Source organism: Alosa sapidissima, chromosome 1, assembly GCF_018492685.1.
Source record: "Alosa sapidissima isolate fAloSap1 chromosome 1, fAloSap1.pri, whole genome shotgun sequence".
Taxonomy (NCBI): domain Eukaryota; kingdom Metazoa; phylum Chordata; class Actinopteri; order Clupeiformes; family Clupeidae; genus Alosa; species Alosa sapidissima.
In genome coordinates, this window is record NC_055957.1 from 28803138 (window position 1) to 28813480 (window position 10343).

General features: G+C 44.6%; 1 protein-coding gene across 2 annotated transcripts in view; it reads left to right on the forward strand.

Annotated features, from left to right (window-relative positions):
* The window catches only part of uggt1 (UDP-glucose glycoprotein glucosyltransferase 1), a 30794-nt gene extending 20451 nt beyond the window's left edge, over positions 1 to 10343 (forward strand). For both annotated transcript variants that reach the window (XM_042098872.1, XM_042098881.1), the window contains exons 28-40: positions 238 to 427; positions 653 to 811; positions 1481 to 1566; positions 1733 to 1817; positions 2912 to 3000; positions 3216 to 3320; positions 3848 to 3932; positions 4363 to 4545; positions 5373 to 5533; positions 6980 to 7094; positions 7438 to 7554; positions 8077 to 8239; positions 8564 to 10343. In XM_042098872.1, the coding sequence (XP_041954806.1) occupies positions 238 to 427; positions 653 to 811; positions 1481 to 1566; positions 1733 to 1817; positions 2912 to 3000; positions 3216 to 3320; positions 3848 to 3932; positions 4363 to 4545; positions 5373 to 5533; positions 6980 to 7094; positions 7438 to 7554; positions 8077 to 8239; positions 8564 to 8589 (1564 nt within the window). In that variant the 3' untranslated portion in view covers positions 8590 to 10343. The remainder of the gene's footprint in view (positions 1 to 237; positions 428 to 652; positions 812 to 1480; positions 1567 to 1732; positions 1818 to 2911; positions 3001 to 3215; positions 3321 to 3847; positions 3933 to 4362; positions 4546 to 5372; positions 5534 to 6979; positions 7095 to 7437; positions 7555 to 8076; positions 8240 to 8563) is intronic.

A 10343-nucleotide genomic window follows, 5' to 3' on the forward strand; every position in this document is an offset into this window, starting at 1 on the left:
GCCAATGTTGGCAGCATAATCATAGGTTGAGGAGGGTTAGATAAATAATAAATATAATGTAAATATATAATAATAATAATTTAAGGGTGTTTTTTTTTAAGTGATACCAATGCACAATGTAAAGACACATACAAGTTATTATCTGTGCACTATCAAACTGTACCCTCTAGCAGGCTGCTGGCGGCCATGTTGTTCAAGCGGAGCTATTTCTCTATGGCCTCTCCCCTCTGATCTTAGCTTTTACCGCTACGTGCTGGAGTCGGAGTTGAGCTTCCAGGCTGATAACAGCCTATCGCTGGGACCCATGGCCAAGTTCCTGGACATGCCCCAGTCGCCCCTATTCACCCTGAACATCAACACCCCCGACAGCTGGATGGTGGAGTCGGTCCATACACGCTACGACCTGGACAACATCTACCTGGAGGAGGTGAGCATGCTTCTGTGCTTAGGGGAACACTTTCTTTAGTGTGTTGTGTGGAAGTCATCATAAATGTACACAGTATTGCTCATGGCAATATTTTGCTACATATGCACCCAAAACAGCATAGTCTACCAACTGTGTTTTAGAACCTAGAAATGTAAATGCATACTGGTAGTGATTTGAATAACAATCTTATCTGTGTGTGTGTGTGTGTGTGTGTGTGTGTGTCAGGTGGACAGTGTTGTCCCTGCGGAGTATGAGCTAGAGTATCTGCTCCTGGAAGGCCACTGTTTTGACGTGAGCACAGGGCAGCCCCCCCGTGGCCTGCAGTTCACCCTGGGCACGGCCACTGACCCCGTCATCGTGGACACCATCGTCATGGCCAACCTGGTAAGGGGGAGAGAGAGAGACCGTATAACAGCTGGCTCTAAACACCAGGGTTGCCAGGTCTGCTACCTTGGTCTGCTACCTTGGTCTGCTACATGGTCACCAGACACATTCAGCAAAGAAATGTAGCCTGGGCCTCAGTAGTCTAAAGATGAATATCACTCATCTGAGAGTGTTTTGTTTTATTTATTTATTTATTTATTTATTTATTTTTGTAGTTTAAAACTGAGCAAAACTTGCTGGACCTCAGAAATAAGAGTTTACACACAGTTATACTTGTTGACTAGTGAGGATTATTTGCCTTGTTTATATTTTATAACCTGTAGTCTGGGGGTAGATGCTAGCCAGGTGGGCATTCTCTGGGTGCTCATGTTCAGTGTTGCTCTTTCAAAGACTCACACATGGGTCCTCTTAAAACTCGCCCACGCACACACACACACACTCACACTCACACAGACACACACACACTGTGGTTGGAACAGCAGGATCATGGAAGAAATTGGGGATTGCTATTGGCCTCAAAATACCGGCAGGCATCACAGACTGTCCTGAAGATGTTCTTATCAGGCCTGTGAGAGTTCTCTTTAGTGTTGCAGCTTTGTGCGTGCATATGTTTGTTTACTGTATGTGTGCCTGTGTAGTGGTGATGTTCTGTATCTCTCTCCTTCACAGGGCTACTTCCAGCTCAAGGCTAACCCAGGAGCCTGGGTCCTCAAACTCCGCAAGGGCAGATCTGAAGACATCTACAAAATCTACAGGTACAATTATGTGTGTATGTGTGTATGTACTGTACGTACGTGTGAGAGTTTGCTACTTTTGCTTTTCTGTTTGTGTGTGTATGTGTGTCCTCCTTTTGTGTGTGTTGTGTGTGTGTTTGTGTGTGGAGGTCATAGAGATATCTAAATAATTTACTGTCCTTGTCAGCCACGATGGCACCGACTCCCCTGCCGACGCTGATGATCTCATTGTGGTCCTCAACAACTTCAAGAGCAAGATCATCAAAGTGAAGGTGAGCAGGAGCCTCTCAAAGGCACCGCCTCTGCTGCCGCTGCCAGGAGGACAGAGGTGGCCTATGGGCTTTTTACGCCTTTATATTCAACTACACCTTTTTTTTTAACTGACCACTGAAACAGAACTGTGATTTTATTTCACTCTCATTTGTTAGTGAGAACAAATCCGCTTCACTCATGGTCCATTATGTGCTGTTGTGCGTGAATCACTCCGCCTGACATTGGGGTGGCCTTGGCAGGAAGACAGATGGCCAGAGAGAGACACAGACAGACAGACAGACAGACTTTTCAGTAGATAGACAAGGAGATGTCTAGATATACAGACAGGTTTGAAGACGTGCAGGGAAGAAGGAAGTTAACAAACTAATGGAGGAAGACGGAGTAAGGCAGACAGATAGAAAGACAGGCTCAGAGGAAGGCAGACAGACTGGGTGGCAGATAGACAGGCAGGCTCTTTATGTGTGCAGCTTCAGACAGCAACGAGCTGCAGCAGTTTAAAGGAGGCAGCCTGATCTCCCCTCAGCCCCCTTATTACACAGGACAGCCTGTCAGCTCTAATCACCACCTGTGTGTGTGTGTGTGTGTGTGTGGTCTCTGTATGGGGGCAACTTGTGTGTGTGTGTGTGTGTGTGTGTCTGAGAGTTCATATTCTGTTTGGAGGTTGTCTGAGTCAGTGTGTGTTTGTCTAAGGCCCTCATGTTGCCTGCATCAGTCAGCATGATGCCACTGGGCTTGGCACAATGTGTGTATCTTCTAGTAGTGAAATCATTCCTGTTGGATGTAGTTTCACCCATCACTGGAAGTGACAAGTATAAGGGAGTTAAGAGAGAAATAAAGCATGTCACTTTGGAGTTTTTACTCAAAAAAGGGAATACATTTGCTTTCAGAACAGTGACAAGTTGGACATTCCAACCTAGCTAGTCATAATACTTTGTTACAAGTACACAAATAACAGATAACTGCCTACACTTCTATATAGGAGCAGGCCAATTGACATGTCATATGGTCTGCTGAAGTGAAGCGCCATAAAGGATATGGATGTTGAGGCCGCCCTGCGCTGTTTAATGCGGTGTGCGTATTTTCGGTGCTGCAGGTCCAGAAGAAGCCGGAGAAGATGAACGAGGAGCTGCTGAGCGATGGTGCCCACGAGAACGACTCGGGATTCTGGGAATCTCTCACAAGGTACGAGTGAGAGATTACTGCAAGACATCATCACCAAACTGATTGTAAATCTCTGAGCACTTGATGGCAGACTTTTTTCCCCCTAATTGTTTTGCAGTCTGTCGAGCTGTTCGGTTGCATCTCTATGTATTGGTGGAGGGGGGTTTAATGGAGGCTCTCAGGTGCTCATTCTGTTTTTCGCTCATGCTTCAAACTCAAGTGTGTCATGTCCACAGAGGCTTCACGGGCGGGAGCAAGACGGACGAGAGCAAGCAGGAGAAGGACGACGTCATCAACATCTTCTCCGTGGCCTCGGGGCACCTGTACGAACGCTTCCTCAGGTGAGACAGAGGATGACCACCTCCACCTGGGTACACTCATTAAAAATGTCTTATTTCGATCAAATGTGAAATGGCACCTGAAGATCAGTCATTGATTTAACATTCTCAGGCCAAAGCTGAAACAATGACAGAACACAACAAATTGAGAGAATTGGCCTTGATTTTTTTTTTTTTTTGGTGAAAATGTCAGTCTGTCCCTGATGTTTTATTTAAGAGTAGGAAAGAGGAAAGTTAGTCTTAAGCTTTAGCGTGACCCCAGCGACATGGTGACATTCTCCGACATTTTGGTTTACTGCTGGAGGGATCCCTTCAGGATCAGGATGAGCTCGATTTCGAGTCCCCATCTCTTTCTCGGAGGGTTGGTGATCTTTGGAATTGCCTCCTCCAATCAGCCCCGACATCATTCCTGCTGATTGCATTCATTTCACTTGAAGGTCAGGGAGATGGCAATAAAGAGAGGGAGGAGTCCATCTGAAGTCTGATGACCAGGAGCTGACATTCTTCTGTCCGTATGTCTGTCTTTGCAGGATCATGATGCTCTCCGTGCTGAAGCACACAAAGACGCCCGTCAAGTTCTGGTTCCTGAAGAACTACCTGTCCCCAACATTCAAAGCAAGTATCTGCTGCAGGTGGCACTGTGAACAGCTGCACGTGTCAGATTGAAAGAGAATAGTGCGGGTTCATTTCCTCAGTCATATTATTGAGCATTATCATCTTGAACCAGAGAGCCCCAAAGTTATTAATTTTGGTTTTAATGATGAAAATCACTGGAAAGAGCTTATATTGTGTTGGTGCAGTGTTACAGAAAATTTGCCATTTTGTTCATTAGGAGATTGAAGATGGTATATCATCTTGCAAATAATATTGCATGTCCAACTAGTAGTTCCTACAGCTGGGTCACGTCTGCTCCTCCGTATTCATTTTCTCAGAAGTCAGGGAATGATCCCTCCAAGCTGTTCTCACTCTCCATCTCTCTCTCTGTCTGTTTGTCCATCATTCTGGAGATCTTGCCTCTTTTCATCTCTCTCTCTGTGTTTTTCAGGAGTTCATCCCTTACATGGCAGAGGAGTATGGCTTCCAGTATGAGCTCATCCAGTACAAGTGGCCCCGCTGGCTGCACCAGCAGACGGAGAAGCAGCGCATCATCTGGGGCTACAAGATCCTCTTCCTGGACGTGCTCTTCCCCCTGGCCGTGGACAAGATCCTCTTTGTGGACGCTGACCAGGTACCGCTCAGATAAGCTGCAGATGGTTAGTTCACCAGGTAACACAGTAATGCTGGAGATGGCAGTTGACCAGAGGGCCATACTACGAAGCGACTTATCCAAGTAGAAGTGATCGATGATATCAGAACACTGTATCTGCATCTGTGGTTTCAAAAGTGACCTGATCTTTACCTGGTAGTTCTTACCCTCAGGTGCTGCTCTGCTAGACTGTATTGTACCTACTCTTGCTCTAACAGGGGTCAGAGTCACTCTAGTCATGTTGAAATGCAGCTGGAGCTCACCACACCTTAGAGCAAGGAGTTGGGTGCAGTGCACTACTGCCCCCTAGGGAACATATATGGTATTTTTTTTTTTTATCATAATCATCATTAGACACAAAAAGACAACAATTGTAGGAATGGGAGAGGCAGAAGCAGTTTTTAGAGACTTGCACCTGCTGAAAGTGTATACAGTAGTACACAGTATAAGTATAAGTGTATATATAAGTATAAGTATATATACTCTTTTGATCCCGTGAGGGAAATTTGGTCTCTGCATTTATCCCAATCCGCGAATTAGTGAAACACACACAGCACACAGTGAACACACAGTGAGGTAAAGCACACACTAATCCCGGCACAGTGAGCTGCCTGCTACAGCGGCGCTCGGGGAGCAGTGAGGGGTTAGGTGCCTTGCTCAAGGGCACTTCAGCCGTGCCTACTGGTCAGGGTTCGAACCGGCAACCCTCCGGTTACAGGTCCGAAGTGCTAACCAGTACCACGGCTGCCCCAGTAGATTTTCTGTCATACAGCGCTGATATAACCGCTTGTCTCGCCATCTGTCCTCAGATCGTGCGCACTGACCTGAAGGAGCTACGTGACTTTGACCTGGAGGGGGCGCCGTACGGCTACACACCCTTCTGCGAGAGTCGCAGGGAGATGGACGGCTACCGCTTCTGGAAGTCTGGCTACTGGGCCAGCCACCTGGCCGGACGCAAGTACCACATCAGGTAAGGGCCGGCGCAGCGCAGTGGTGGCAAGAATGGGCTTAAAGATCAGAACCCTGAGAGCAGTCTAAGGAGTGTGTGTGTGTGTGTGTGTGTGTGTATATGTATGTCTTGTTTTTGATGTTTTGTGTGTGTGACATTTAAATGTGTTCATTAGTGAGGAGGCGGCAGCATTTTGGTGGGTGCTGTGTAAATTTGATTGACCTTTGCAAGTGTTTTTTTGCCCCTCCTGTCACTAGACTTGATTTTTGTTGTTTATGACAGAGGTGTGTGTGTGTGTGTGTGTGTGTGTTGCTCGAACTCCCTCTTCCCATTATTGTACATGTCCGTAAGGGAGATTATTGGTGCAGAAACAGTCATTTCTACAGGTACACTGCTATGTGTATGTATACAACACAAATAAAGGCTTTTCTCAAGTGCATTCAAGCACACTGATACACTAACATCACTAAAATAGCATAATGTAGATATTCAGATAGCCATGTTGTATGGTAAGTCAAGACCACAGATGACTACAGCTTTTACACATTTGTGAGTAGCCTCTCGTATTTGAGAGTAAATGCTGGTCATTTAAAGGAGGAAAGTTTCCATTTGCAGTTCTCTCCATCTGCACACCACTCCTCTTTGAACAAACAAAAACTAGACACAAACTAAAAGAAATTGTGATTCACCCCCCCCCCCCCCCCCCACACATGGAGCTGAGGCAGCTGATCTCCTGTGAATTCGGCTCAGACATGGTCACAGAGTTTGACACCCACACACACACCATACCTGGCATAAACGCTTTCCTCTAGTGGGGAGCACTGTAGACTTTGAGCGGCGTCCTGGGATTGGGGGTGTTGGGTTGACATTTAGAGTGCCGCGGTGGCCAGCGCAGATGAATGGCCACTCCTGATATAATTCACTTATCTCACCAGCAGGAAAGCTTTATGGGCTGCTATGGGGAGCAAAAAATATCATATTTTGGTGAATTCTCATAGTTCAGACGCTATTGATTTCATAAATCTCTGAAACAGTGTGTATGCAACAAAGTATCACTACAGTGGTGTACAGTAGTGTGTATTTATCATTATAGTCATTAACTTATGACTTTTATAGTCTATAACGTATGACCACTTCATGACTATAAATAAACTATGTTTGTTATTTGAAGTTGAATTTTCCTTGTTTTCTCATTTGTAAAGCAATTTAAATGAATGCAGTGTGTGATTATTTGCCTTGCCGTACTTACAAAGGTCATGTTCCTAATTGTAACCTTATAATATTAGTTTGGTGTAATAATTAGTTAATACACACTGTGACATGAGTTATTACAGTGTAATTAACTGTGAGGGCACAGTTAAGGGGTATGTAATTGTTGCCTGTATGTCTGATTTATGCCATATATATTCTGCTCTCATCTGTCTTATCTGTCTCTCTCTCTCTCTCGTGTGTGTGTGTGTGTGACAGTGCCCTGTATGTGGTGGACCTAAAGAAGTTCAGGAAGATTGCAGCAGGGGACCGTCTGAGGGGACAGTACCAGGGACTCAGTCAAGATCCCAACAGTCTCTCTAACCTGGACCAGGTGAGGCAGCTTCTCACTCACCTACCAATAATGAGAACTTATTTGAACTCTTGACTACAGTGGCAACATTAGTTAATTGTATATTTACCATGTCTTTGTTGAACATTTGTTGAATAGTTATTGTTGTAAGATACTTTATAGTTATGTTACCCATATAGTTATGTTACCCAAGAGATTGTCACAAAATGTTGTAGCCTGCTTCTGTGCGGTTTTATTGTCTTCATTATATTTTATAGTCCATTTGCTGTAAATATTTGTATTTTTATGGACAAAACAAAAGGTTTTGGAATGTGTGTCCATTTGAAATGCACAGTGCTGATGCAAGCTCTGCTGCTCTCCTCAGGATCTGCCCAACAACATGATCCATCAGGTCCCCATCAAGTCCCTCCCTCAGGAGTGGCTGTGGTGCGAGACCTGGTGTGACGACGCGTCCAAGAAGAAGGCCAAGACTATCGATCTGGTGGGTAGATGGCACCCAGCCGCTTACCTTCTGTTCAATTCTATTCTCTTAAAGAAAAGCAAAAAAGAGTAATATTGTTCCCTGTACAATCATTCTGGTTAAAACAGTGGATCCCAGACCTTTAATGGCAAAGCCCTCTTTGAGGAATGGCAACCATTCTCCTCCACCACCATGTAAAGACTGAGACAGTCACATATCACCTGCAATTTACTCCTTAAAAAAGACGTCCATCAGCTGTTGCATTTCTTGAGCAATGGTTTTTGCATTTGAACAGTTAAGCATGCTCCATTAAATCAGTTAGCCATTTTTATATTTCATATTCATATTTAATTTATAAAATAAAGTAAATGAAGTAGGATAAACAATTGGTCCTGACCACAAACTGCTGACATGCACCACATAATCAGCAGTCCCTCTGCTAGAGCACAACATTCCACTGAGCATGACCTGAAGTCTGATCTATTGTATCACCCCCAGTGCACTGAGCATGACCTGAAGTCTGATCTATTGTATCACCCCCAGTGCAATAACCCCCAGACCAAAGAGCCCAAACTACAGGCGGCCGTGCGCATCGTGGCCGAGTGGAGCGACTACGACAAGGAGGTGAAGCGCTTCCACAGAAAGTTCCAGAAGGATAAGGAGAGTGGAGGAAGTAGCACAGAGGACGACCAGAGCGCACAAACAGGTGGGCCCGCTGGAGATATCGCACACTGCCTGCCTGATAGGAGTCTGCTTTGAAGACCTGATTAGAGAAGGTTGGAGATGAATGGATGGAGATGTAATCATTAACTATATTTTCCCCTCCTTCCTTCCTTTTTTCTGCTCCCTTTATCCCTCCCTCTCTCTCTCACACACACACTCACATACACACATACATACGCACACACACATTCTCTCTCTCTTTCTCTCTCTCTCACACACTCACATACATACGCGCACACACACATTCTCTCTCTTTCTGTCTTTCTTTCTCTCTTTTTCTGTCTTTCTTTCTGTCTCTGTGTTGCAGATTCTGACCCGCATACCGAACTGTGAGCACAGCCCTTACAGTTGAGGAAGACTCGACTCTGTTTAAAGAGTTGCTTGCGTGTTTGTTTTTTTGAACTGAAGCCAATTCTCATGGAACATGGCTGCTATTTGAGCTGAGAGACTTGATCCAAAAAAAGAAACATCTATCCGTCTTTGGTTTGTGATTAGCTAAGGTGTAGGGTTGTAGGTATGGCATCGCCTAGTGTTTGGGAGAGGAGAGAGGTCTGGGCTCAGAGCTCATATTTAGAGAATTGGTCACATCTGGCCTCATTGGTACTGTACGTCCCATGCTCTCTCATTTAGAGTTTTTGACTTGTGAGCCCAGGTATATACACACACACACACACATTGATTTGATTGTGATTTATTTGTTGCACAACATAGAATGCTTTTCTGATTAATTGTTAAAATATTTGTTAAAAGTAAATTTGTAGTACATTTTCTGTGTATATGTGTGTGTGTGTGAGAAAGGGAGAGAGAGAGAGAGTCTGCACGTGTGTGGTGGGACCATGGAGTAGTAGTTTGTATCTCTGCATTACCTTACATGAGTGGAGCCATTGTGTGTGTGTGAATTTATTTGTTTGTTTGTGTGTGTTTGTGATGTCTTTCAGACTTTCGAAGAGAAAAGAATACAACACATTTGTATAAACCATAAGACCACTGCTCCATTTGCCTCATAAAGCCACCCCTCATATAGAATAGTGTCAGACTCAGGGAGGAATACTTAGGCCTGTCACAAGCATGGACAGCATGGTAACAAGTGTGATTTTACTCCAAATGCAATGTGTATCAGGCCTATGCAGTGAAAAAAAACCTTGGCATTCCAGTCCAGTGCCACTTCTGAAGCATTCAGATGAAGCCACTATATATGTTTTCATTACTGTTAGGATTTAAGGGTCAAAGCCACACGTTTCAGAGACCAGATCAGCACTGGGTTAATGGCTGACGGCTCACGGTCTCGCTCGTCCTAGCTCTGTATTTTCTGATGAAATGTATACAGGAAGGAGGCAATCAAGTCTCCTAATGGAAGTTCCCTTTCAACAAAGCACAGTTCGGAGACAATGAAGTCTCAAGGCTCCAGTTAGTTTCTCCTGAACCAGCAGGTAGTGAATGGCGTCCTCTACTGGCACCAGTCAGAATTGCATGGATAAAACAAAAAATAATAATTTCCAAATGGCTGGATTTTATAATCCTCCTCTATTTCGGCTGATGTCTTTGGTTATGATAGTCTTTTTGCGGAGAGTGATTGGCCACTATTTAAGGTTTCCTCTTTTATTGTCATCACAGCCATAAACAAAAAGCTCAATCTGCATCTGAAACAGGTTTGCGGCACAAGCAGTCCTATCCCATAGTCCACTGCTCCTACCCGTGTGTAGAGGCTGGCTGCTCTTTTGGGGGAACTTGACCACTTGGCTGATGCTGTTATGAACTCCCCCCATCCCTTGAGAGGTTTCATTTGTGTTCCCCCCAAATGCCTTTCTGAGAGACAGCATAGTTGGTGATGAGCAGATTGTGCTGTACTTTGTGCCTTTTCCTGTAAGGAAGAGTGAAGGTGCAAAGGCCCCTTTGGCCATCATGCTGTTTGTGTGTGTGTGTTTTTTTCAGCTGTTCTCCGTTTTTTGGGTATGTGTCAATCATTCTGGGGATAAAAAAGCAGACTACTTTCTAGTCACTTGTGGACTTTTGTTTGATTCTAAGATTGTATGAAGTGAATTATGGCATATCAATATTTTGTAATAAAATACAACTACCAAACACAA